The sequence below is a fragment of the Plecotus auritus genome (genome assembly GCF_963455305.1).
Source record: "Plecotus auritus genome assembly, chromosome: 15".
NCBI lineage: Eukaryota > Metazoa > Chordata > Mammalia > Chiroptera > Vespertilionidae > Plecotus > Plecotus auritus.
Window position 1 is genome coordinate 1,173,037 of NC_137781.1, and position 27,822 is coordinate 1,200,858.

Sequence of the window (27,822 nt, forward strand, 5' to 3'; positions counted from 1 at the left end):
GTAAGGGCTCAAATAAAGATGCCTGCCTCTAGCTGGTGTGGCTCAGCGGCTAGAGCGCCGGCCTGCAGACCCAAGGGTCCTGGGTTCGATTCCGGTCGAGGGCACGGACCTGGGCTGCAGGCTCCTCCCCGGCCCGGGCCCTGGTCGGGGCGCGTGCAGGAGGCAACCCATCGCTGTGTCTCCCTCCCGTCGATGTCTCTCTCCCTCTCCCTCCCTCTCCCACTCTCCCTACAAACCCATGGGAAAATGTCCTTGGGGGAGGATTAACCACACACACACAAACCCTACAAAGCCACTCTGGAAGCTAAAATCGTGTTAATTTGGAGGCAACCCGAGAGTACCCCACCCCCAAACCAATGCTGGGCCTTAAAGGGGCAGCTCCCCACCCAGCTGGGCCCCCGGGGGTGCGGTCAGGACTCACCCCGAAACTACCTCCAGAGCCACTGAGCAGATGTACCCCACCTCACCCCACCCCCAGAGGCTGGTCGGGGAGCCTCCTGGTGTCCCAGGCCCTGGCACCCGCCCGTCCCGTCTGCACCCCCCCACCCCCCGCACACAAGGGCCTCTGTGACCTGTGACCCCAGGCGCTTCCTGCAGACTCCGGCAGCAGCGGGGTGAGGTCCGCTCTCATCAGTGGAGCGCGGAGGAGACGCCCCGGCTCCCCAGCCCGGCCCCCGGGCCCCCCTCTTGCAGCCGGGGTGCTGCCCAGCGCGGGGTGGGGGGCACACATCGGGGCTCACCCACGCATGCCCTGGACTCGGGCCGACACGGCTCACGCACCGCACAGCGCACACGGCCCACAGACGGAGGGCACGCGGGCATGGGGAGCCGGGGCGTGGGGCGCCCCCCCCCCCAACCTGTGCCCTCACCTCGGGCTCACGGAGCACAGGCTGTGCCTCCCGTACCCGCCCCCCCCCCGCCCCCGCCCACGGAAGACAAAGGCGAGGAGAGGGCGGGTCCCGGCCTCCTGGGCAGGCCCTGGGGTGGGGGTACCGGGAGGGGGTGCAGTGAGCGAACATTTGTAAGTGAGAACTGTCGGCGGCGACGAGATCGAACACAACCCGACTCTCAGGACCCCCAGAGACAACACAATAAATACGACGGACCCCCAACGTCTCCTGGGGCTCCGGCGGCTGCGGGCGAGGGCTGAGCGGTGCGGGGCCCTCTGCTGGGGGGGGGGGGGCTGGCGGAAGCCTCGCTCTGCCCCCCGCTACTCAGAAAACGGCGGGAACATGCCCAGGTCGGCGAAGTCCTCGATGTTGTAGCTGCCGGTGCCCTGGGCGGGGTCCCCCGGCATTGGCAGCATGTCCTGCAGGGAGAGACGGGGGGCGGCAGGGCAGTGGGCACCCCACGGCCCACTCAGGCCCTCGGGCGAGTCTCTAACGAGGGGGGGGGGCGGGGGGCAGCCCAGGGATACCTCTGGGCCTCGGGGGCGCTCGGCAGGGCTCCCCGATGTCTGAGACTCGGGGGGACCGGTCGTTCCCACAGTGCACAGCCTTTGACTGTGTCAGGCCGAGCCAGGACGCAGGGTGGACAAGACCCTACGGGGGCCCGGCCGGCATGGCTCAGGGGCTGAGTATCCACCCAGGAACCAGGAGGTCAGGGTTCGATTCCGGTCAAGGGCACAGGCCTGGGTTGTGGGCTCCATCCCCAGTGTGGGGCGTGCAGGAGGCAGCCGATCCACGATTCTCTCTCATCATGGATGTTTCTCTCTCTCTCTCTCCCTCTCCCTTCCTCGCTGAAATCAATTTAAATATTTTTTAAAAGAAAATAAAGCCCTGATCGGTGTGGCTCAGTGGATAGAGCGTCGGCCTGCGGACTGAGGGGTCCTGGGTTCGATTCCGGTCAAGGGCATGGACCTTGGTTGCGGGCACATCCCCAATGGGGGGCGTGCAGGAGGCAGCTGATCGATGTTTCTCTCTCATCGATGTTTCTAACTCTCTCTGCCTCTCCCTTCCTCTCTGTAAAAAAAAATCAATAATATATTTTTTTAAAAATTAAAAAAAAAAAGAATCACCACGTGGCCCTGGCCGGTGTGGCTCAGTGGATAGAGCGTCAGCCTGCAGACTGAGGGTCCCGGGTTCGATTCCCAGTCAGGGCACATATGCCCGGGTTATGGGCTCCATCCTCAGTGTGGGGCGTGCAGGAGGCAGCCGATCCGTGATCCTCTCTCCTCATGGATGTTTCTCTCTCTCCCTCTCCCTCTCCCTCTCTCTCTGTAAAAAAATCAATAAAATACATTTAAAAAAGAAAGGAAAGAAAAACCAGTGGAGGCTGCCAGGTGCCCAGGCTCCCTCACCCGGCCTTCCAGCCCTGGGCAGCCTCATCGGGGGCAGGGGACCCACCGTGGCCGCAGCGGCAGTGACGGGGGGGGGGGGGGGGGACGGGACGGGGACCGAGGGCAGGGGCGCCGGGCGTACCTGGAACACCTCGGTCTGGCCCGGCTGCGGGTGGGCGTGCTGCTCGCCGCTCGGCTGCCCGTGGTGCTGCTGGCTCTGCCACTGGGACCAGACTTCCGAGGGCCGGCCCTGGAACTGCCCGCCGCCCTGGCCGCCTTCAGCTGCAAGACGGGGGGCGGGGGGGGAGGGGGAGCAGGACACGCGTCACGGGGGAGCCTCTGCAGCCCCTCCCTCCTGCTGGGGCCTGGACCTGCCCCCCCCCCCCGCCCCCCATTCACAGATGGAAGCCCTACGCCCCAGCATCTCAGAATGGAACTGTATTTGGAGTTAGGGCTTTTCGTTCATTTATTGTTATTTTTGGGGAGAGGCAGAGAGAGAGAGAAACATCGATGTGAGCCCAGCTGGTGTGGCTCAGTGGATAGAGCGTTGGCCTGCGGAGTGAGGGGTCCCAGGTTCGATTTCCGCTCAGGGCACATGCCCGGGTGGCGGGCACAATCCCCAGCGGGGGGCGTGCAGGAGGCAGCCGATCTGTGATTCTCTCATCATCGATGTTTCTCTCTCTCTCCCTCTGCCTTCCTCTCTGAAATCAATTTAAATTTTTTTTAAAATATATTTTATTGGTTTTTACAGAGAAGAAGGCTAAATGTTTTTTTAAAAAGAAAATAAAACCCTGACCGGTGTGGCTCGGTGGATAGAGTGTCAGCCTACGGACTGAAGGGTCCCAGGTTCGATTCCGGTCAAGGGCATGTACCTTGGTTGCGGGCACATCCCCAGTGGGAGGTGTGCAGGAGGCAGCTGATCGATGTTTCTCTCTCATCCATGTTTCTAGCTCTCTCTCCCTCTCCCTCTCTGAAATCAATAAAAATATTTAACGACAACAACAAAAAACGCATCGATGTGAGAGAGACACGTCGATGGGTTGCCTCCTGCACATGCCCCGACCGGGGCCAGGGATCGAGCCTGCAACCAAGGTACGTGCCCTTGAGTGGACTTGAACCCGGGACCCTTCAGTCTGCGGCTGACTTTCCAACCACTGAGCCAAACCGGCTAGGGCAGAGTTAGGGCTTTTGAAAAAGCGATTAAGGTGCCCGGCCGGCATGGCTCAGGGGTTGAGCATCGACCTAGGAACCAGGAGGTCACAGTTCGATTACCGGTCAGGGCACAGGCCCAGGTGGCAGGCTCCATCCCCAGTGGGGGGCGTGCAGGAGGCAGCCGATCCATGATTCTCTCTCATCACGGATGTTTCTCTCTCTCTCTCCCCTTTCCCTTCCTCTCTGAAATCAATAAAATACATTTTTAAAAAGAGAGGGAGAGCCCTAACCGGTGTGGCTCCGTGGATAGAGCGTCGGCCTGCAGACTGAAGGGTCCCGGGTTCGATTCCGGTCAAGGGCATGTACCTCAGTTGCGGGCACATCCCCAGTGGGAGGTGTGCAGGAGGCAGCTGATCGATGTTTCTCTCTCATCGATGTCTCTAACTCTCTCTCCCTCTCCCTTCCTCACTGTAAAAAATCAATAAAAAATATACTAAAAAAAAAGAAAGAGAGAGAAAACTCCACAGAGTGTACCATTTACACACTGGCCGTCGGGTAACGATTCTCTAGTTGTCTGAAACGGGACGGCAGGGTTTTGGACGTGGGGGTCTCGAACGTCCCTGCCGAGGCCCACGGAGGGTCAGGTAGCCATCAGAGCCCATCAGGATGGAGCCGGGGCCTGAACCCGGCCGCCTCGGCCCACCGCCCAGGTCTACGCAGCCAGACGCGGAGGCCACCCCGGGCCGCCTCAGAGCCAGGGAGAAACAGCCGCCAGGATTCCGGGGGCGCGGGGCTCGGCCCCCCGAACTCGGGATGTTCCGGAGGCGTGACCACACGCTCTCCTGGACCCCCGCCCCCGCCCCCACCTACCGAAGCCGGGGGTCCTGCTGGCCAGGCCGGAGTAGGCGCTGCCGCTGGGCGAGGAGGTGGCCGGGCTGGAGAGGGGGCTGTAGGAGGCGGGGTCGGCCGGGTAGCTGTGGCTCGTCCCGATCCCGAAGGGGGACGACTGCGTCTTGCTGGCCTGAGGGGGCGTGGGCTGCGGTCAGGGCGACGCGGAGGGATGGGACGTGTCCCCGCAGGTCCCCGCCCGGCCCCGGGCTGGGCCTGATCCGGCTGACAGGACCCCCCGCCACCCCCGGGCCCTGCTGGCCGCCGGGCACAAGGCGGGGGTCAGGCCCACGTGGACGGGCCACAGAGCAGCGGGACGTGGGCCCTGGATCTGTGGGGGCAGGTCAAGGTCCCCCCCCGGGCCTGCAGGGACCTGGGCCCTCCGGCTCCCAGCGATGGGGCCTCGCCACCTCGGACACTGACCGCCGTGGCGTGGTCCCGGGAGCCCGTCTGTGTTCAGCTCCGCCCAGGGCCGGGGTTTCGGGCGCCCCGTGGGGTGCTCCGCCCGGGGCAGCCGTGGGCAGCGCCCTCCCGAGGCCCTACCTGTCCGGGAAAGGGGGGCCGGCTCCCCGTCCAGGCCACCTGGCTCTGGTTCAGCTGCCGGGAGATCTGGGACATGTTCTGGCCGGTCGAGGACGAGGACTGGATGTCATTCACCCCGGGCACGTGAACCACGGAGGAGCTGCCAGGAGAGAGCACGCGTGTGTCCTGAGATGCCCGGGCCACCCCGCGCCCTGTCCTGCCCGGACCACCCCGCGCCCTGCCCTGCCCGGGCCACCCCGCACCCTGCCCTGCCCGGGCCACCCCGCACCCTGCCCTGCCCGGGCCACCCCGCGCCCTGCCCTGCCCACCTCGCGCCCTGTCCTGCCCGGGCCACCCCGCACCCTGCCCTGCCCGGGCCACCCCGCGCCCTGCCCTGCCCACCTCGCGCCCTGTCCTGCCCGGACCACCTCGCGCCCTGTCCTGCCCGGACCACCTCGCGCCCTGTCCTGCCCGGACCACCTGGCGCCCTGTCCTGCCCGGACCACCTCGCGCCCTGCCCTGCCCGGACCACCTGGCACCCTGTCCTGCCCCAGTTGAGCATCTCAACCGCTCACAGGCTGAGCGTCAGCCTCTGAAGCAGGAGGTCAGGGTTCGATTCCCGGTCAGGGCACAGGCCCGGGTTGCAGTCAGTCCCCAGTGCAGGAGGCAGCCGATCCATGATTCTCTCTCATCGCTGATGTTTCTATTTCTCTCCCCCTCCCCCTCCCTTCCTCTCTGACATCAATAGAAAGGATATAAAAAAGAAGTCAACGGACCCGCAACATCACGCCATCACAGCCCCCTCCTGGGCTCTGCTCAGCCTCCCGGCGACCTCCCCAGTCCAGCCTCCCGTTCCCCCCACTGGGCCCTGGCACCAGGCTCTGCCAGGGCCTCCTCGGTGACTGAGGCGGCACGGGGCCCGAGCGTAGACCTAGGAGCCAGGAGGTGGCCGGTTCGACTCCCAGGTTGCAGGCTCGATCCCCGGTGGGGGGCGCGCAGGGGGCAGCCGATCCATGCTTCTCTCTCATCATGGGTGTTCCTCTCCCTCCCTCTCTCTCTCTCTCTCCCCCTCCTCCCTTCCTCTCTGAAACCCATAAAAACGTATTTAAAAATAAAATTAAAAAGCGGCCGGAGGCCAGGACCCCGCCTGGGGAAGGAAGGCGGACACCTGCCTGCACCCCAGGGGCCCCATCGGCTGAGACCCCGGGCCTGACAGGCCGCGTGGTCCCCGCCCCCTGGACGCAGGCTGCGGCCTCCGGACACCGGGCCCCGGGCACTTCGCTGGCCGTCAGGTGTCCGCAGCTCCGACCCCCAGGCGGGTGCAGGCTGCGCCTTTCAGCCCCAGAGAGGAACGGGCACCTCGAGTCCAAGGGGAACCGGAGCCCCGGTCCTCAGCCCCGCCCGGCCTGCCGTCCGCCCTCCTCGGAGATGTGAGGGCCCCCCGCCCCCGGGCCCCGCCCGCCCGCCCGGCACCCACCTGAAGGCCTTGCCCGCGTGTCCGGCGGGGAAGGGGCTGCCCTGGGAGTAGATGGCCTGGCTTCCCGCCGCCGAGGCCGAGCTCATCATCTTCTTCTCGGCTGCGGACAGAGCAGGTCACCTGATCCGGGGTCCCCCCTCAGGCCACGGCAGGCGGCCCCACACAGGTGCAGGCAGGGGGCCAGCGGGGGGCGCTGGGCCGGCCAGCTCATACTGCCAGGACCTTGCTGCTCCCCCGCCCCCGACAGCAGCAGGCGGTCTGCCACCTGGACTAGGACTCAGGCCCCCCCACCTGGGCCAGGACACAGACCACCCCCCACCTGGGCCAGGACACAGACCCCCCCACACCTCGGCCAGGACACAGACCCCCCCCCACCTGGGCCAGGACACAGGCCCCCCCACCTGGGCCAGGACATAGATCCCACACCTGGGCCAGGACACAGACCCCCCACTGGGCCAGGACACAGGCCCCCCCCCATCTGGGCCAGGACACAGACCCCCCCCCCACCTGGGCCAGGACGCAGACCCCCCCCCCCACCTGGGCCAGGACACAGGCCCCCCCCCCACCTGGGCCAGGACACAGACCCCCCCCCCACCTGGGCCAGGACGCAGACCCCCCCCCCACCTGGGCCAGGACATAGATCCCACACCTGGGCCAGGACACAGACCCCCCCCCCCCCACCTGGGCCAGGACACAGAACCCCCCCACATCTGGGCCAGGACACAGGCCCCTCCCTCCTGGGCCAGGACACAGAACCCCCCTCCTGGGCCAGGACACAGAACCCCCCCTCCTGGGCCAGGACACAGACCCCCCCACCTGGGCCAGGACACAGACCCTCCCTCCTGGGCCAGGACACAGAACCCCCCTCCTGGGCCAGGACGCAGACCCCCCCCCACATCTGGGCCAGGACATAGGCCCCCCCCTCCTGGGCCAGGACACAGACCCCAACACCTGGGCCAGGACACAGACCCCCCCCCACCTGGGCCAGGACACAGACCCCCCACCTGGGCCAGGACACAGACCCCCCACCTGGGCCAGGACACAGACCCCCCCACCTGGACCAGGACACAGGTCCCCCCATCTGAGCCAGGACACAGGCCCCCCCACCTGGGCCAGGACACAGACCCCCCCACCTGGGCCAGGACACAGACCCCCCCACCTGGGCCAGGACACAGGCCCCCCCCTCCTGGGCCAGGACACAGACCCTCCCTCCTGGGCCAGGACACGGGCCCCCCCACCTGGGCCAGGACACAGACCCCCCCACCTGGGCCAGGACACAGGCCCCCCCCACCTGGGCCAGGACACAGGCCCCCCCCTCCTGGGCCAGGACACAGAACCCCCCTCCTGGGCCAGGACACAGACCCTCCCTCCTGGGCCAGGACACAGAACCCCCCTCCTGGGCCAGGACGCAGACCCCCCCCCCACATCTGGGCCAGGACATAGGCCCCCCCCTCCTGGGCCAGGACACAGACCCCAACACCTGGGCCAGGACACAGACCCCCCCACACCTGGGCCAGGACACAGACCCCCCACCTGGGCCAGGACACAGACCCCCCCACCTGGACCAGGACACAGGTCCCCCCATCTGAGCCAGGACACAGGCCCCCCCACCTGGGCCAGGACACAGACCCCCCCACCTGGGCCAGGACACAGGCCCCCCCCTCCTGGGCCAGGACACAGAACCCCCCTCCTGGGCCAGGACGCAGTGATGTGTAAACACACTGGAAGCGACATTTCCCTACAAACAGCCGAGAAGGAACAGCTGCACTGAGGAGAAATCCGGCCTCCACCGCAAGCCCCAAACCGGCCTGGGTCTTCGCTGAACTGATCTGATTACGTTATTTTTTTCATCGATTGGAAAGACACGGTTAAAAGCGATTCTGGCCCTGGCCAGTGTGGCTCAGTGGATGGAGCGTTGGCCTGCGGACTGAAGGGTCACGGGTTCGATTCCGGTCAAGGGCATGGACCTTGGTTGCGGGCACATCCCCAGTAGGAGGTGTGCAGGAGGCAGCTGATCGATGTTTCTCTCTCATCGATGTTTCTAGCTCTCTATCCCTCTCCCTTCCTCTCTGTAAAAAATCAATAAAATATATATATATATATATTTTTTTTTAAAAAAGCGATTCTGTCCAGATGGTAGGCCAGCGGGTCATATTAATCTCCCTTTTCCAAGCACATTTCTCTTTTACAACGTGTTCTTCTCCAGGTGAGGGGTTACGTTGAGGTGTTTATTTTTATCTGTTTCAGGGACACCCCTTCAGCCTCATAAAGTGAAAGCGCCCCCCCCCGACCCCCATCATCACAGCTCGCTTATTCCAGAACTTCCAACATCGAAGACGAGGTGTGTGAGGGGCCCCAGGGGACGGACGGTGGGAAGAGGCCAGGCCGGGGGGTCACAGGACCTGCCGACCCCACCCTGCACGGTCCGTGGGCACTCCCCGTCCGGGCCCTGGCCCCATGGGGGGCGGGGGGGCTTGTCTGCGTCTCTCCCGGGCCAGGCAGCGACCTCGAAGCGACACGCACCACCTCTGCCCCCGCCCGTCCAGGCACTCACATGCTCCGATCCCCGCGAACATCTCCGCAAAGCGGGGGTCGCGCTCCTGGGAGAAGATGGTGTCGGCTTTTTCCACCCCCTTCCCGGCCTCGTGCACACCCGCCGGCAGGCTGGGGACCGGCACCTGCGGGCACGGGAAGACACAGCGGCATCAACCCCCGTGGGAGGCTCTGATCGTCCGCTGGCCGCCCCCCCGCCCCCACCCATCCCTCCATCGCCAGGGCCCTGTCTCTGGAACCACCTATGAATCAGAGGTCACAGAGAGGATAACGGGGTCACACGGGGGACTCAGAGAAATAAAAATAATCCACGTACTCTATCGGGGAAGTTTAAATTTTTTTAAAATATATTTTTATTTTATTATCATTTTTTAAAGTATTTGTATTGACTTCAGAGAGGAAGGGAGAGGGAGAGAGAGAGAGAAACATCCATGATGAGAGAGAATCATGGATCGGCTGCCTCCTGCACGCCCCCTGCTGGGGATGGAGCCCGCAACCCGGGCATGTGCCCTTGACCGGAATCGAACCCGGGACCCTTCAGTCCGCAGGCCAATGCTCTATCCACTGAGCCACACCGGCCAGGGCTATGTATATTTTAATTGATTTCAAAGAGGAAGGGAGAGGAGAGAGAGAGAATCATGGATCGGCTGCCTCCTGCATGCCCCCTACTAGGGATGGAGCCCGCAACCCGGGCCTGTGCCCTGACCGGGAATCGAACCCTGACCTCCTGGTTCATAGGTTGATGCTCCATGACTGAGCCACACCAGCTGGGCAAAGTTTAAATTTTTTTTTTTAATTTATTGCTTTTAGAGAGAGAAGGGGGAAAAGAGAGAGAGAGAGAGAGAGAGAGAGGAACACCCATTTGCAGCCCTGGCCGGTGTGGCTCCGTGGATTGAGTGTCGGCCTGCGGACTGAAGGGTCCCGGGTTCCATTCCGGTCAAGGGCACGGACCTCAGTTACAGGCTCAATCCGTGCCCTGGTCGGGGCGCGTGCAGGAAGCAAGCCTTCGACGTGTCTCTCTCACATCGATGTCTCTCTCTCTCTCTCTCTCTGTCTCTCCCTTCCACTTCCTCTAAAAATCGATGGGAAAATACCCTCGGGGGAGGATAAAAAAATAGAATAAAAAGAGAGAGTGGCAGGTGCCCCGGGGGCACTCGGACCCCTGCAGTGTGGGCGGAGGGCACCACAGCACCTGCTGGGTGAGGGGCGGGTCCGAGCTGAGTCCCGCCCTCAGCCCCAGGCCCCGGGTTCGAGGTCGGTCCCGACACTCACCTGTGCCAGGTCGTAGGAGGACAGCCCGTCTCTCTGGTGGACCTCCAGCTCGGCCTGCTGCTGCTGGAGCTGCCTGCGGACGGGAGGGGCGGTCACTGCCGGGCTGGCCGCTCCAGCACGGGGGGGGGGGGGGGGGGTCCATTGTTCATTTATGTTCATTCATTTTAAAAAAAACACTGAGTGGCCAGATGATGATGATCTCTGAACGCATAATAACCTGGCCACTCCGTGTCTATCCTATAGAATAAAAAGCTAATATGCACATGGTCCCCTCCACCAGGAGTTCGACCAGCAGGCAGGCCGGCCAACCGCCCATGTCCCCTCCCCCTGGCCAGGCTGGCCGGACCCCACCCATGCACGAATTCATGCACCGGGCCTCTAATACACACACACACACACACACACACACACACACACACACACTGAGTGGCCAGATTATTACGCGTTCGGAGATCATCATCATCTGGCTGCTCAGTGTGTATTTGTATTGGTTTCAGAGAGGGAGGGAGAGGGAGAGAGAATCATCAATGATGAGAGAGAATCACGGATCAGCTGCCTCCTGCACGCCCCACACGGGGGATGGAGCCTGTAACCCGGGCCTGTGCCCTGACCGGGAATCGAACCCTGACCTCCTGGTTCCTAGGTCGACGCTCCGCCACGGAGCCACGCCGGCCGGGGGCTCTCCCCCGCTTTCCCTCACGAGGCTGCCCACGGCCAGGGAAGGTCAGTGGGGACCGTGGGAAGGGCCGGGCTGTGGGGCTCAGGGCCAGCGCTGCCCTCTGCTGTCCACAGCCAGCAGCTCCCGGCCCTCCCGTGCAGCAGCCGTGTTAGAGAGAGTGGGGTGCAGGCTGCCAGGCCCCCCATGCACGACTGGGGGAGCTCAGGCACGGGAGGGGGAAGCGAGGCCGCCGGACGGACAAACAGGGGAGACAGGGCAGGGGAGACAGCAGACAGCTCTCGCCAACACACGGGCATCGAGGGGGGAACGTTCTAGAACAGTGCCGGGCCCGCAGGCGTGACGAGGGGCTCGCCCATTCCCAGGGCTCCCGCACGGGCTGCGAGGGGCTGTGACCGGCGGCAGGATCCTGGGCGATGGGGACCCTGCGGCCTGAACAGTGCCCGGCAGAGGGGCGGGAATGTCCCCCAGCCTCCCCCTGCAAGGAGCCACGTGAAGGCTGAAACGGGGGGACAGAGACGGACACGCTCCGGACAGGAGGGGTCCACGTGGGCCTGGGAGAGCCCAGGATCCGGCCAGAGTGAGAAGAAAGCGGGGCCAAGGCCCGGCCGGCGTGGCTCCATGGCGGAGCGTCGACCTAGGAACCCGGAGGTCAGGGTTCGATTCCCGGTCAGGACACATGCCCAGGTGGCGGACTCCATCCCCAGTCGGGGGCGTGCAGGAGGCAGCCGATGGATAAGGGGGAGCAGCAGGGACCCTGGGGGTACCGTGGGCTCTCGCTGTCCTGCCCGGCTCAGTGGGACCCAGAGCCCTGGCATCACCCTCAGGGGATGGGAGGCGGACGGGACCCGGGCACCCTGGGCCCACTGAGGCGGGGGGTCCTCCCTGGGCCTGGGGTCTATGGACCTGCCAGTGAGGGAGGGGCCCGAGGGAGCAGGGGGGGCCCACGTCCCAGGTCCCTGCTCTGGGCCTGCAGGGGGGGACGTGGGGGGGGAAGGGCCCACGTCCCAGGTCCCTGCTCGGTGCCTGCCGGGGGGGGGCGGGGGGGGGGGGAAGGGCCCATGTCCCAGGTCCCTGCTCTGGGCCTGCAAGTGAGGGGCCCACGTCCCAGGTCCCTGCTCTGGGCCTGCGGGGGGAGTGGGGGCCGGGGGGAAGGACCCACATCCCAGGTCCCTGCTCTGGGCCTGTGGGGGAGGGAGGGCCTGCAGGCGGAGGGGGGCCGCGGGGAGGGGCCCACGTCCCAGGTCCCTGCTCTGGGCCTGTGGGGGAGGGAGAACCGCGGGGAGGGGCCCATGTCCCAGGTCCCTGCTCTGGGCCTGCGGGGGGAGGTGGCCACGGGGGGGAGGGGAGCACGCACTTGACGTTGGTGTTGGTGCAGATGAGGTACTCGATCTCGTCCGAGTACGGGTTCTGGAAGGTGAAGCTGCTGGTGCGGAGCAGCAGCCACTCCCGGTTCTTGGTGCGGAAGCGGTACATGACGGACAGCACCTGGCCCTTCAGCTTCACCACCTGCGGGACGGGCGGGGCGGAGTCAGGGGGAGGGACAGGGCCGCCCCGGGCCCGGCATCGCAGCCCAAGACTAAGGCCCGGCCGGCGTGGCTCCGTGGCTGAGCGTAGACCTAGGAACCAGGAGGTCAGGGTTCGATTCCCAGTCAGGGCACATGCCCGGGTTGTGGGCTCCATCCCCAGTGTGGGGTGTGCGGGAGGCAGCCGATCCATGATTCTCTCTCTCTCCTCTCCCTTCCTCTTTGAAATCAATTAAAATATATGTAGCCCTGGCCAGTGTTGCTCAGTGGATAGAGCATTGGCCTGCGGACTGAAGGGTCCCGGGTTCGATTCCGGTCAAGGGCACATGCCCGGGTTGTGGGCTCCATCCTCAGTGGGGGGCATGCGGGAGGCAGCCGATCCATGATGTTTCTCTCTCGTCGATGTGTCTCTCTCTCTTTCCCTCTCCCTTCCTCTCTGTCTAAAACATCAGTAAAAACCTAAAAACAAAACAAAAAAAAAAAAAACTTGGCCCAGCCAATGAGGCTCAGTGGTTGAGCATCCTATATAATAAAAGGCTAATATGCAAATGGTCCCCTCGACCGGGAGTTCAACTGGGAGTTCGACCAGGGGGCGGGGCTGGCCAACCCCCCGTGGCCCCGTCCCCAGCCAGCCCGGCCTGTTTGGCGCAGTCCGGCCGGACACCACCTGTGCAGAATTCGTGCACCAGGCCTCTAGTTGAGCTATATGACCCAGGAGGTCAGGGTTCCATTCCCGCTCAGGGCACATGCTCAGGCTGCGGGCTCGATCCCCAGTGGGGGGCGTGCAGGAGGCAGCCGATCCGTGATCCTCTCTCATCATGGATGTTTCTCTCTCCGTCTCCCTCCCTCTCTGACATCAATAACAATTTAAAAAAAACAAACACAAAACACATTGGACTGGGGTTCCCGGCCGCGGGGAGGCACGCTGTCAGCACCAAACTCATCATTCCTCACGCACGGGACCGGAGCCCTTCAGGACGGGTGTTTAAGTGCCAAGTTCAAGGGCTCACCCAGCGCCTGCCGCACTTCTGCAAAAATAAGCCACTTCCCTTTGTCAACATCTGTCGCCCCCGGTGGCTGGAGCCCCGAGAACACGAGCCCGGGGGCACCCACTTCGAGCCCGGGGCACGCACTGCGGGGTGTCCCGCGGCTGCTCGGCTCCCCCCGCCCCCTCCCCCCGCCGACCCTGTGACCCCGGATTGTGGCTCTCAGGGTTTCTGTGTGGCCTTGGCCTCCCCGCTCTGAGGGGTGGGGACGCGGCTCACAGCACGGGAGTTCCTGAAGCCAGACGCCAGGCGGGACCCGATGTTAAATTCCTTCCTTTTCTTTCCAGAACCACCCGGGTCCGGACCGCGCGGGGCCTCTTGGTTCCTGGGGCTCAGGAGGGAACAGACGCTCCCAAGATTCAGGGACGTTTACGCAGAAGGGTTTCCCATCGTGCGGGCACGCAGTAGGTGCTCAGCAGCACACAGTAGGTGCTCAGCAAACAGCAGCTAAGCCCCGGCCGGGGTGGCTCCGTGGACAGAGCGTCGGCCTGCAGACTGAAGGGTCTTGGGTTCGATTCGTGTCAAGGGCATGGACCTCGGTTGCAGGTTCCCCAGCCCTGGTCGGGGCGCGTGCAGGAGGCAACCCATCGATGTGTCTCTCTCACATCCGTGTTTCTCTCTGTCTCTCCCTCTCCCTCCGACTCTCTCTAAAAATCAATGGGAAAATATCCTCACGCCCTGGCTGGTGTGGCTCAGTGGATAGAGCGTCGGCCTGTGGACGGAAGGGTCCCGAGTTCGATTCCTGGTCAGGGTACATGCCCAGGTTGTGGGCTCCATCCCCAGGGTGGGGCGTGCAGGAGGCAGCCGATCCATGATTCTCTCGCATCATGGATGTTCTCTCTCTCTCTCTCTCTCTCTCTCTCTCTCTCTCTCTCTCTCTCTCCCCCTTCCTCTCTGAAATCAACAAAAATATATTTTAAAAAATATGTCCTCAGGTGAGGATTAAAAAAAATAAAAAACAGCCGCTAATAATGATGGTCATGATGCAGTCATGGGGGGGAATGGGGAGACCCTCCATCTCTCCCCAAAGCATCCCTCACCCAGCAGCTGCCTCCTCCTCAGACGCCACCGCCCCTGCCCACCGCCCGCCTCCGCACCGCTCCCTGGGCGATCAGAACAGCCCCCAACACGCCTTCTCCCCTGTGACCGCCCCATTTCCCCTCGGCAGACCCCGGCTGCCCACACTGTTTCTCCAGAAAACACGGCTCTGCCTGACTCCAGGAATCCTACTGACGTGACCTGGGAGGGAATCTATTTCTATTTTTATTATTATCTTCAAGAATATATTTCCATTTTTCAAAGTATATTTTTAATTGATATTTTACATAGAGGAAGGGAGAGGAATAGAGAGTTAGAAACATCGATGAGAGAGAAACATCGATCAGCTGCCTCCTGCACGCCCCCCACTGGGGATGTGCCCGCAACCAAGGTCCATGCCCTTGACCGGGATCAAACCTGGGACCCTTCAGTCCGCAGGCCGACGCACTATCCACTGAGCCAAACTGGTTAGGGCTTAAATATATTTATTGATGTCATAGAGGAAGGGAGAAGGAGCGAGAGAGAGAAACATCCATGATGAGAGACAATCACGGATCAGCTGCCTCCTGCACACCCCCCACTGCGGATCGAGTCCACAACCCGGGCATGTGCCGTTGGCCGAAATCGAACCCAGGACCCTTCAGTCCACAGGCTGACACTCTATCCACTCAGCCAAGCCCGCCAGGGCTATTTTTATTTTTAAAATATATTTTTATTGATGTCAGAGAGGAAGGGCGAGGGGGAGAGAGAGAAATGTCAATGATGAGAGAGAATCATGGACCGGCTGCCTCCTGCACGCCCCACACTGGGGATGGACCCCGCAACCAGGGCCTGTGCCCTGACCGGGAATCGAACCGTGACCTCCTGGTTCCTAGGTCGACGCTCAACCCCTGAGCCACACCGGCCCCATTTCACCGCCCCCCCCACAAGGCCTCCCCAGGAGCCGGCCACCCGCACACACTTATTCTCCCCACAGCCCTCGCCCTTGCCACGTCTGGGGCTGCCCCCCTGCAGAACGTCCTGCCATTCCTCCCACGCTCACCCGCCAGGACCCGCCCCACCCCCCTGACTCCCGTCCTCTGCCACTGTCTGAGACGGGGTCACACCTTCCTCACGGGTCTGTCCCCCACCCCAGAAGGAAGCTGTGAGCTCCTTAGTGGTGGGGCCCTGGCTGCCGGGGGGGGGGGCACGGTGTGGGGCTGGCACCCAGCTGGCCACACCCACGCGGACCCGCGCCCGCCTCCCCCGTCGCCCTGGTACCTGCTGGAAGCTCTCGCGCAGGTGGCTCTGGTCCTCCGAGTGGCAGAATTCCAGGATGTCCTTCCCCAGGAGGTCCTGCGGGAGGAGGACGCTTTAGGAACCCGGGCCCCTCTCGCGTCGTTTGCGTGTCGCTGTGAGAGCCCCGGCCGGTGTTGCTCAGTGGTTAGAGCGCCGGCCTGCGGACCGAAGGGCCCCGGGTTCGATTGCGGTCAAGGGCGTGGACCTCGGTGGCAGGCTCCTCCCCGGCCCGGGCCCCGGTCGGGGCGCGTGCAGGAGGCAACCCATCGCTGTGTCTCTCTCCCATGGATGTTTCTCTCTCTCTCCCTCTCCCTTCCACTCTAAGAGTCCCCCTCTCCCCGTCTCTAACGCACCCCAGGATGAGGGGGGGAACGTCGGTGAGCGTTACCTACCCTGGCACCACCCCAAAGCCGGCTGCGGGACCCCCATCCCAGGGCCCCTGGCCTCGCTGACCCCAACGTCTCACTTCGCTAAGGTCCCAGGTCCCCAGCGTCAGAATAGTTTTATTTTTATTTTATTTTTTAAGATTTCAAATAACCCTCTCATTTTATTTTTTCCGTTTTTGTTTCTTGTTCATCCTCCACCGAGGATATTTTCCCATTGATTTTTGAAGAGAGTGGAAGAGAGAGGGAGACACAGAGAGAAACACCGATGGGAGAGAGACACACATCGATGGGTTGCCTCCTGCACGCGCCCCGACCAGGGCCCGGGGCCGGGGAGGAGCCTGCCACCGAGGTCCGTGCCCTTGACTGGAATCGAACCCGGGACCCTTCGGTCCACAGGCCGGTGCTCTAACCACTGACCCACACCGGCCGGGGCTCCCACGTCCACGCAGGGACACGGGCTCCGTGCCGTGGGCCCTCCACCCCGTGACTGAGCTGTGTCCCGAGCGAAGGAGACGAGGCCATCGTTAGCAGCCGTGAGCCCGGGGCCACCTACCTGGGGTTGGTAGCCGATGACGCTGATGCACCGGGGGTCCACGAAGGTGATGACCCCGTCGGCGTTGTGCCGCGACAGGAACTCTGTGGGCACCGCCATCCCGCTCATGTCCATGCACACGGGGGAGCTGGTCACCTGCAGGGCGCGGGAGCCGCGGTGAGCGGGGACGGAGGCGGGTCCGCAGAGCCTTCCACGCCGTCAGCGCAGCGCGTCTACAGCAAGCCCGTCAAACGCACTGCCCGCAGCCCGCGTGCGGCCCGCCACGGATGTTTTTGCGGCTCGGCCAATATCACGGAATGTGTGGAACGTTTTAATAAAAATTGGTCATTTAATTTTTATAATATCCTGTTGTACATAATCTATCCTATCTAATGAAGAGTAATACGCAAATTGACCGTCACTCCAACACAAGATGGCCGCCCCCATGTGGACACAAGATGGCCAGCAGGGGAGGGCAGTTGGGAGGGACCAGGCCAGCAGAGGAGGGCAGTTGGGAGGAACCAGGCCTGCAGAGAGGACAGTTGGGAGGGACCAAGCCTGCAGGGGAGAGCAGTTAGGGGGATCAGGCCGGCAGGGGAGAGCAGTTAGGGGGATCAGGCCTGCAGGGGAGAGCAGTTAGGGGGATCAGGCCGGCAGGGGAGAGCAGTTAGGGGGATCAGGCCGGCAGGGGAGAGCAGTTAGGGGGATCAGGCCGGCAGGGGAGAGCAGTTAGGGGTGATCAGGCCGGCAGGGGAGGGCAGTTAGGGGGATCAGGCCGGCAGGGGAGAGCAGTTAGTGGGATCAGGCCAGCAGGGGAGGACAGTTAGGGGTAATCAGGCCGGCAGGGGAGAGCAGTTAGGGGTGATCAGGCCTGCAGGGGAGGGCAGTTAGGGGCAATCAGGCTGGTAGGGGAGGGCAGTTAGGGGGATCAGGCCGGCAGGGGAGAGCAGTTAGTGGGATCAGGCCAGCAGGGGAGGACAGTTAGGGGTAATCAGGCCGGCAGGGGAGGGCAGTTAGGGGTGATCAGGCCGGCAGGGGAGGGCAGTTAGGGGCAATCAGGCTGGCAGCGGAGGGCAGTTAGGGGCGATCAGGCCGGCAGGGGAGGGCAGTTAGGGGCAATCAGGCTGGTAGGGGAGGGCAGTTAGGGGCGATCAGGCTGGCAGCGGAGGGCAGTTAGGGGCGATCAGGCCGGCAGGGGAGAGCAGTTAGGGGCAATCAGGCCGGCAGGGGAGGACAGTTAGGGGCAATCAGGCCGGCAGGGGAGGGCAGTTAGGGGCGATCAGGCCGGCAGGGGAGGGCAGTTAGGGGCAATCAGGCTGGTAGGGGAGGGCAGTTAGGGGCGATCAGGCCGGCAGGGGAGGGCAGTTAGGGGTGATCAGGCCGGCAGGGGAGCAGTTAGGCATCGATCAGGCTGGCAGGGGAGTGGTTAGGGGGTGATCAGGCTGGCAGGTAGAAGCGGTTAGGGGCGATCAGGAAGGCAGGCAGGCGAGCCATTGGGAGCCAGCAGTCCTGGATTGTGAGAGGGATGTCCCAGATTGGAGAGGGTGCAGGCTGGGCTGAGGGACACCCCCGTGCATGAATTTCGTGCACCGGGCCTCTAGTATATGTATAAAAGACTAAGCGACCGAACGACCAGGCAACCAATTGCTATGACGTGCACTGACCACCAAGGGGCAGATGCTCAATGCAGGAGCTGCCCCTGGTGGTCATTGTGCTCCCACAGCCAACCTCTGCAGCCGGCCAACCTCCCACGGTCCCTCCTCCTGGCCGGACGGCCGAGGGACCCCACCCATGCATGAATCCGTGCACCAGGCCTCTAGTTATGAATAACGAGCTACAACGTTCGCTAATGACCGATGACTGTCATCGCGTTGCATTCACGTCCCTCACACGCCTTACACGCAGGCGCACCATTTCTCCCCACGGACACCGGCAGTGAATGTTCTAGCGGCCGGTGGCCACGTCCTTCGTCTCGGACTGACCGGCTTGGTGTGCGCAACAGGGACTACCTCGCTTCCGGAGAACGAGGAAAATGGGTTTGTTTGCGTGACGCGTATTCCTTTGTGCAGTGACTCAGGGTCTGGTGAGTTCACGTTCAAGAAAAAAGATTGATTTTTATTAAAACGTTCTGTTACTTTATGTTAACGACTAGTGGCCCGGTGCATGAAATTCGTGCACTGGGGGGGGGAAGGGGGTCGTCCCTCAGTCCGGCCTGCCCCCTCTCCAATCTGGGACCCCTCGGGGAATGTCCGATTGCCAGTTTAGATCGGGCCTAAACCAGCAGTCAGACATCCCTCTCACAATGCGGGTCCGCTGGCTCCTAACTGCTCACCTGCCTGCCAGCCTGAATGCCCCTAACCACTCCCCTGCCAGCCTGATCGCCCCCTAACCACTCCCCTGCCAGCCTGATCACCCCCTAACTGTTCCTCTGCCATCCCGATTGCCCCCAGCTGCCCTCTCCTGCAGCGACCCGCTTCCTCCATGCCGTGCGGCCATCTTGTGGCGGCCATCTTGTGACGACATCGCGCGCGAGGGCCACCCAGGCTTAGTATAGATGACTCATGTATTTCAGCCCTTTGTAGTCGGCATGTCTCTATCGAAACAAACCTACGTGTCTATGAAAATGGGAGCTTTTGTTTTTTTGCGGCCACATCCACATAAACCTCGTCTCTCTGGCCCGTGTTAGCCTCTGAGTGTGACACGCTTGCTCTAAAATATTCCAAAGCCCGGATCACACCTGAGACCAGGGGTGGGGAACGTCTGGCCCGAGGGCCGTATAAAGTCCCCTAAATCGTTCGGTCTGGCCCTGCTGAGGCATTCAGGAAGTGAGTTAATTCAAAGTTTGAGCAAATAGAGCAGGCTGATATTTACGCTGATACTCTTGTATGGCCCGAGAATCTGTACTAATAAAAGGGTAATATGCTAATTAGACCGGAGAGACCGGACATCTTCCGGACATCATTCTGGACATCCTTCCCGATGAAGCCGAGGCCTGGGCGAAGCCGCCCAGGGTCCCACGTGCCTGCCGGCGGCCGGAGGAGGGACGCCTGGGTCCCGGGTGCCGGAGGAAAGCCAGTGCCAGCAGCCGGGAAAAGGAAGGAGGCTTACTCTTGCACGAATTTTCGTGCATCGGGCCTCTAGTGATGTTATAAATATCCAAATGGGCCCGGCCCGCGTGGCTCAGAGGCTGAGCGTCGACCTAGGAACCAGGAGGTCAGGGTTCGATTCCCGCTCAGGGCACATGCCCGGGTGGCGGGCTCGATCCCCAGTGTGGGGGGCGTGCGGGAGGCAGCCGATCTGTGATTCTCTCTCATCGTGGATGTTTCTCTCTCTCTCCCTCTCCCTTCCTCTCTGGAACCAATAAAAAGACATTTTAGATAATGAAAAGGGAAGAGGAACAGGAGAGATGGGGTAGAAGGATGGGGCGGAGGAGGGGCCGTGCGGGCTGGGCTGTGGGAGGGGGATGGTGTGTCCGGGGACAGGGCCGGGCGGGCGGGGACGGGAGGAGCCAGGGTGTAGGAGGAGCTCGGGGTTTGCCCTTGTGAAAGGCCTGCGGGCCCTCTCCCTTCACCCCGTTCCATTCGGAGCCCCTCCCAGCAACTCACGAGGACACTGTGTCTCCCGGACACCGTCCCGAACCAGGTACACCGCCGGCCGGCAGCTCGGACGTGTCTTAACCGGTGAGCCGCCACACGCCCCAAACGGAGACCGTCCCCTCACGCCACGATACCCTGAGTTTCATTTAAGAAACCCATTGGCGACGAATCTTATAAAAATCAACACGTGGCTCGCCGTTCGGGGGTCCTTGAGTATTTCCAGCGGGAAATTCTCACGCAAAGGGATTTGCAATTTGGTCAGGGCGGCCACTTAGGGAAAACATTTTTTTTAAATATATTTGTATTGATGTCAGAGAGGAAGGGAGAGAGAGAGAGAAACATCAACGATGAGAGGGAATCACTGACCGGCCGCCTCATGCACGCCCTCTACGGAGGATCGAGCCCGCCACCCGGGCATGTGCCCTGACCCGGAATCAAACCCGGGACCCTTCAGTCCTCAGGCCGAGGCTCTATCCACTGAGCCACATTTTTTACAGACGCGTGTGGTGTGTGGGGAAGGCCCGAGGCTTGTGTCTACAGACGATCATGGCGTGTGATGGCTTAAAAGGGGTCCGGTGAAAAGTGTCTGACGCGGCCAAGGATCTGAATGAACTCCTTCCTGGTCGGGACGCCGTCGGCGAGCGGCCTCGGCGCAGGGACAGGGACACTGACCGTGACCGTGACCGGGACCATGACCGTGGCCAGGAAGGCTCGGCTCTGAGCCAAGAACCATGCAGGTGGGCAGACGGATGTGGCTGAACAAACACCACCATCCAAGGTGACAGCAGTCAGCCCCGGCCGGTGTGGCTCAGTGGATAGAGCGCCGGCCGCGGACCGAAGGGTCCTGGGTTCGATTTGGGTCAAGGGCATGCACCTCAGTTGCAGGCTCCTCCCCGGCCCGGGCCCTGGTCGGGGCGCGTGTAGGAGGCAACCCATTGATGTGTCTCTCTCACATCGACGTTCCTGTCTCTCCCTCTCCCTCCCAATGTCTCTAAAAATCAGTGCAGCCCTGGCTGGTGTGGCTCAGTGGCTAGAGCGTCGGCCTGCGGACTGAAGGGTCCCGGGTTCTATTCCAGTCAAGGGCACATGCCCGGATCGCAGGCTCGGTTCCCAGGAGGGGGCTTGCAGAAGGCAGCCGATCCATGATTCTCTCTCATCATGGATGTTTCTGTCTCTTTCCCTCTCCTTTCCTCTCTGAAATCAATTAAATTGTATTGTTTAAAAAAATCAACAGAGAAATAGCCTCAGATGAGGATGAACAAAACAAAACAGAAAAGGTTACCGTAGTTAGAACATTGGCCCGTCCACGGAAGGGAACATCCATGTTTCCAGACCAGGAGGAAGCGCCCAAGGTGACACCAGGGAGGGGGTGAGGGGGACTCTGCAGGGTGGAGGAGTGAGGGGGACTCTGCATGGAGGAGGAGGGGGTGAGGGGGACTCTGCAGGGAGGAGGAGGGGGTGAGGGGGACTCTGCAGGGAGGAGGAGGGGGTGAGGGGGACTCTGCAGGGAGGAGGAGGGGGTGAGGGGGACTCTGCAGGGAGGAGGAGGTGAGGGGGACTCTGCAGGGTGGAGGAGGGGGACTCTGCATGGAGGAGGAGGGGGTGAGGGGGACTCTGCAGGGAGGAGGAGGGGGTGAGGGGGACTCTGCAGGGAGGAGGAGGGGGTGAGGGGGACTCTGCAGGGAGGAGGAGGGGGTGAGGGGGACTCTGCAGGGAGGAGGAGGTGAGGGGGACTCTGCAGGGAGGAGGAGGGGGTGAGGGGGACTCTGCAGGGAGGAGGAGGAGGTGAGGGGGACTCTGCAGGGAGGAGGAGGTGAGGGGGACTCTGCAGGGAGGAGGGGGTGAGGGGGACTCTGCAGGGAGGAGGGGGTGAGGGGGACTCTGCAGGGAGGAGGGGGTGAGGGGGACTCTGCAGGGAGGAGGAGGGGGTGAGGGGGACTCTGCAGGGAGGAGGAGGGGGTGAGGGGGACTCTGCAGGGAGGAGGAGGGGGTGAGGGGGACTCTGCAGGGAGGAGGAGGGGGTGAGGGGGACTCTGCAGGGAGGAGGGGGTGAGGGGGACTCTGCAGGGAGGAGGAGGTGAGGGGGACTCTGCAGGGAGGAGGAGGTGAGGGGGACTCTGCAGGGAGGAGGAGGTGAGGGGGACTCTGCAGGGAGGAGGGGGTGAGGGGGACTCTGCAGGGAGGAGGTGAGCGGGACTTTCACGTATGATGTGAGGACTTTCACGTATGATGTGAGGACTTTCACGTATGATGTGAACAGGACTGTCACATATGATGTGAGCTGGACACTCATGTATGGTGGGAGCAGGATTTTCATGTATGATGGGAGCAGGTCTCTCATGTATGACGGGAGCAGGACTTTCATGTATGATGGGAGCAGGACCTGACCTGCAGCGAGTGCACACGTGGGGGTCGGAGTGCTCCAGGCCCAGGGTGCGCCGAGCGGTCTGCAGCTCCCAGCTCCCAGCTCCCTCTGCCCCCAGCCCAGCCTCCCCTTCTCCCAGAGCGAGACCCGGGCCCCGCACCCCGTCTGAACGCACAGGGGCTGGGGCGCGGCCCCCGGACCCGCAGGCCCTGCTCTGCGCCAGGCCGGCCCTGGGGGAGGCGAGCCGCCGAGCGAGGCCCCTCACCTGCAGCCGGCCGATGGCCACCAGGCAGTACTTGCTGCCCTGCCCCACCTCGGCGTCCTCCTCGGGGATGGTCATTCCTGAAACGAGAGGCGGGCGGGCGTCAGGCGCCGGGCGAACGGAAAGGGGACCCGAGATCGGCCACGTGACCGGGTTTCTGAGCACCTACTAAGCGCCCGACCGACTTTCTGCTCGGGACCAGGGCCTTCGCTGGCCGTGCCAGGGACCTGGTGCCTCCTCCGGGGCGGGGGGGGGGGGGGGGGGTAGGTTCACGGCGGGGGGTTCATGGCGGGCGGGGGAGGGACCGTCACGATGCCATCGGTTAGGGTTAGGGCCGGACGCCAGGGCCCGGAGGGCCGGGCCGGGAGGGGCTGCTTCCTGGCAGGGACGGGGTTATCAGAGTGGTATTTTTTTAAAATATATATTTTATTGATTTTTTGCAGAGAGGAAGGGAGAGGGAGAGAGAGTTAGAAACATCGATGAGAGAGAAACATCCATCAGCTGCCTCTTGCACACCTCCCACTGGGGATGTGCCCGCAACCAAGGTCCATGCCCTTGACCGGAATCGAACCCGGGACCCTTCCGTCTGAAGGCCGACGCTCTATCCACTGAGCCACACCGGTTCGGACCAGAGTGGTTTTTAATAGGAACACGAGTGTCCTGGCCATCGGAGCAAGATTTTGACGATTCCCTGGTGGGTTTCCTAAGCTCAGTGGGCCCTGCCTTCAGCCACCTTTGCTTGGGGTCTGAATCAACCCCAGTAAGACACACACACACACCCACACACACACACACACACACACACACACACACACACCGAGTGGAACCAGAAACTGCTCTTCGGGAGGAAATTCGGCACCAGCCAGAAAAGCTTCTCAGGCCCTGGCCGGTGTGGCTCAGTGGATAGAGCGCCGGCCTGCGGACGGAAGGGTCCCGGGTTCGATTCCGGTCAAGGGCACGCTCCTGGGTTGCAGGTTCCCCGGCCCCCGACAGGGCACGTGCAGGAGGCAACCCATAGGTGTGTCTCTCTCACATCGATGTTTCTCTCTGTCTCTCCCTCTCCCTCCCACTCTCCCTAAAAATCAATGCAGCCCTGACCGGAGTGGCTCAGTGGATAGAGCGTGGGCCTGCGGACTGAAAGGTCCCAGGTTCGATTCCGGTCAAGGGCATGGACCTTGGTTGTGGGCACGTCCCCAGTAGGGGGTGTGCGGGAGGCAGCCGATCGATGTTTCTCTTTCATTGATGTTTCTAATTCTCTACCCCTCTCCCTTCCTCTCTGATTTTTTATTAAATCAATAAAATATATTTTTAAATCAATAAAATATATGTATTTTAAAAATCAACGGAAAACTATCCTCGGGTGAGGGTTAAATAAAGAAGAAGCGTTCCTCCGATCCTCACACGGGGTCACACTCGCCCTGCGCACACACGTGTGGGAGGCCCTGGCCCTGCCCCACCCCGGGGAGTGTGACCCGGGACTCACAGCCTCACGTGCCAATGAAGACACATTTTCCCCGCATTCCGCCACATGCGGGCGGAGGGGAACACTCCACCTCCGCTGCGAGGAATTCAGGCCACTGGTCCACAGCGCCCGCCCAGCGTCGTCTCCGGGGACAGCAATCATTTTAGGCAAAAAAAAAAAAAAAAAAGGTTTCTTTGGCCAAATGCGTTTGGGAAGCATAGTTTAAACAATGATGAAAAGGAGGGGATTGAGTGTCAACCTAGGAACCAGGAGGTCAGGGTTCGATTCCCGGTCAGGGCACAGGCCCGGGTGGCGGGCTCCATCCCCAGTGGGGGGCGTGCAGGAGGCAGCCGACCCATGATTCTCTCTTATCATGGATGTCTCTCTCTCGCTCTCTCCTCTCCTTCCTCTCTGAAATCAATACAAATATATTTTAAAAAATCATTTAAGCCCTAACCGGTGTGGCTCAGTGGATAGAGCGTCGGCCTGCAGACTGAAGGGTCCCGGGTTCGATTCCGGTCAAGGGCATGGACCTTGGTTGCGGGCACATCCCCAGTAGGGGGAGTGGAAGAGGCAGCTGATGGATGTTTCTAACTCTCTCTCCCTCTCCCTTCCTCTCTGAAATCAACTAAAAAAAAAAGTGTCATTGCTAAAAAAAAAAAAAAAAAAAAATTAAACAGGAACCACGAATAGCAGATTGGGATTGAGAAACTCTCCAGGGATTTGTAAGAAAAGAACCAGGAAATTGGAGCCAAACTGTCCGTGGCAGGGAACACAGATCCGAGAAATCGAGACGGGGCTCCCGGGTGTGAGCGGAGCGGGCTGAGAGCAGAGTCACTTGGAACCATCTAGACAAATTCCACACCCCCCCCCCCCGCCCCCTGCAAAGAGACGCCAGAGACTGCCAAGTGGGGGCCGGCCCAGCACCGGGCAAAATGCGTGCAAACAGGTCCTGGCCGGTGTGGCTCAGTGGATAGAGCGTCGGCCTGTGGACTGAAGGGTCCTGGGTTCGATGCCGGTCAAGGGCACATGCCTGGATTGTGGGCTCGATCCCCAGTGGGGGGTGTGCAGGAGGCAGCCGATCCATGATGCTCTCTCATCATGGATGTTTCTCTCTCTCTCCCTCTCCCTTCCTCTCTGAAATCAATAAAAATAATAATAATAATAATAAAGGTATGAAAACAGACGCAGCCTAGACCTCCCTGGGGGAACCTCTGAACTCCCAGGGTGAACTCCACTCGACCCACAAGAGTCGTGGTGGGGGAATAGGAACAGGAAGCTGGCCTGCCCCCCAGCCCCCCAGCACGGGTGTCTGGGGGTGTCTTGGGCATTCTTCTTTTTTCTCACACTCCCCACGGGGCTGACGGAGAGCACCCCAGGCAAGGGCCCTCCTGCGGCCGCCCAAGAGCAGCAGGACGGACGCCTCAAACGCTCGAGGGACCACGAGGTGAACCACCCACACACCCTCCTTTTCACATAAACACTAGAGGCCCGGAATTCGTGCACTTGGTGGGGGGTCCCTCAGCCCAGCCTGCGCCCTCCTGCAGTCCGGGAGCCCTCTGGGGGTGTCCGACCGATGGCTTAGGCCCGCTCCCCCAGGCTGACAGCCGGAGCCCTCCGGGGATGTCCGACCGATGGCTTAGGCCCGCTCCCCCACGCTGGCAGCCAGAGCCCTCCGGGGGTGTCCGACCGATGGCTTAGGCCCGCTCCCCCAAGCTGGCAGCCGGAGCCCTCCGGGGGTGTCCGACCGATGGCGTAGGCCCGCTCCCCCAGGCTGGCAGCCGGAGCCCTCCGGGGATGTCCGACCGATGGCATAGGCCCGCTCCCCCAGGCTGGCAGCCGGACGGCCTCAGCGCTGCCGAGGAGGCGGGAGAGGCTCCTGCCACCGCCGCTGCGCTTGCCAGCCGTGAGCCCAGCGTTGAGCGTCTGCCCCCTGGTGGTCAGTGCATGTCATAGCGACCGGTCGTTTCGCCATTCGGTCGATTTGCATATTAATTAGCCTTTTATTATACACCGACTGGCCAGATGATGATGATCTCTGAACGCATAATCATCTGGCCACTCAGTGTGTGTGTGTGTGTGTGTGTGTGTGTGTGTGTGTGTGTGTGTGTGTGTGTTAGAGGCCCGGTGCATGAATTCGTGCATGGGTGGGGTCCGGCCAGCCAGGCCAGGGGGAGGGGACATGGGCGGTTGGCCGGCCTGCCTGCTGGTCGAACTCCTGGTCGAAGGGACAATTTGCATATTAGCCTTTTATTCTATAGGATAGACACTGAGTGGCCAGATGATTATGCATTCAGACATCATCATCATCTGGCCACTCCGTGTATATCTTTATTGATTTCAGAGAGGAAGGGAGAGGGAGAGGGAGAGGGAGAGAGAGAAACATCCATGATGAGAGAGAATCATGGATTGGCTGCCTCCTGCATGCCCCACACTGGGGATCGAGCCCACAACCCGGGCCTGTGCCCTGACCGGGAATCGAACCTGGAACCCTTCAGTCCGCAGGCTGATGCTCTATCCACTGAGCCACACCGGCCAGGGTTCATCACTGATGTTTCTCTCTCTCCCTCTCTCTCCCTCTCTCTGAAACCAATAAAAAAATACATATTTTCAAAAACGGGGGGACGTTCGCATGGCGTCACCCTGCCTGAGAACAGGGGGTCGGAACACCCCACCCACCACCACTCTCCGCCGCAGGAGCGAAGGCCGCGGCATCGGGGTCTCCCCAGGACATCCCGGCGGGTCCCGAGCAGACACCAGGCCTGCCGTGCGCACGCTCCACGGGCCAGGGCCGGGGGTTGGGGGGGTGGAGGGGGGGCCGGACCCAGCAGGCCCCAGGCACTGCCGTGTGGGCTGGCGGCCTCCTTCCGGACAAGCAACCCTTGGCGATTTCTGAGCGAAGGAAAAACAAACACACCGTGTTCGACAAGCCCCTGGGGACGAGCTCACGGCAGGGCCGAGCCGCCTGGCGAGCCAGACACAACCCCGCAGCGACCTCAGGCCTCTGGCTCCCGGCGGCGGGGGCTTCCTGGGGGGGCGGGGGGGGGCATGTCACACGCTCCTGGGCCAGCCCCCCTCCCCCGGCCCCACGCGGGCCGCCCCAGGCAGCCCCCCTGCCAGTGAACCAGAGATTTTCCACGGATGTTTCGGGGATGAACCAAACAGAGCCGATGCCAGCGCCTGGAAAAAGAGGCCTCGCCATGGAAACCGCCTCCGGCTGGAGGCGGGATGGCAGCCTCTGTGTGCCAGGGGGCGGGAGGGGGGGCGGCCGCACCCCACAGCGCATGCAACACAGGCCGTCATGGGGGCTGCCTCCCTGGCATGTTGAAGGGACCGTACATGTTCCTTCAGACTGAACCCCTTCAGGGTCAGACACGGGAAGGAATGGTCTGGGGCAGTGGTCGGCAAACTCCTTCGTCCACAGAGCCAAATGTCAACGGGACAGCGATGGACATGTCTTTGGAGAGCCAGATTTTTTAAACTTAACCTTCTTCTAACGCCACTTCTTCACTA

At 62.3% G+C, this 27,822-nt stretch overlaps 1 protein-coding gene across 1 annotated transcript in view; it reads right to left on the reverse strand.

Moving 5' to 3' along the window:
* Positions 1-564: 564 nt before the first annotated feature.
* ARNT2 (aryl hydrocarbon receptor nuclear translocator 2) overlaps positions 565-27,822 on the reverse strand; it is an 89,281-nt gene continuing 62,023 nt past the window's right edge. The window contains exons 9-19 of the mRNA XM_080651576.1: positions 22,851-22,927; positions 16,646-16,780; positions 15,689-15,763; positions 12,176-12,327; positions 10,143-10,215; positions 8,872-8,995; positions 6,318-6,417; positions 4,862-5,000; positions 4,301-4,451; positions 2,421-2,560; positions 565-1,309 (exon numbers count right to left, since the gene is read on the reverse strand). Of these exons, the coding sequence (XP_080507702.1) occupies positions 1,211-1,309; positions 2,421-2,560; positions 4,301-4,451; positions 4,862-5,000; positions 6,318-6,417; positions 8,872-8,995; positions 10,143-10,215; positions 12,176-12,327; positions 15,689-15,763; positions 16,646-16,780; positions 22,851-22,927 (1,265 nt within the window). The 3' untranslated portion in view covers positions 565-1,210. The remainder of the gene's footprint in view (positions 1,310-2,420; positions 2,561-4,300; positions 4,452-4,861; positions 5,001-6,317; positions 6,418-8,871; positions 8,996-10,142; positions 10,216-12,175; positions 12,328-15,688; positions 15,764-16,645; positions 16,781-22,850; positions 22,928-27,822) is intronic.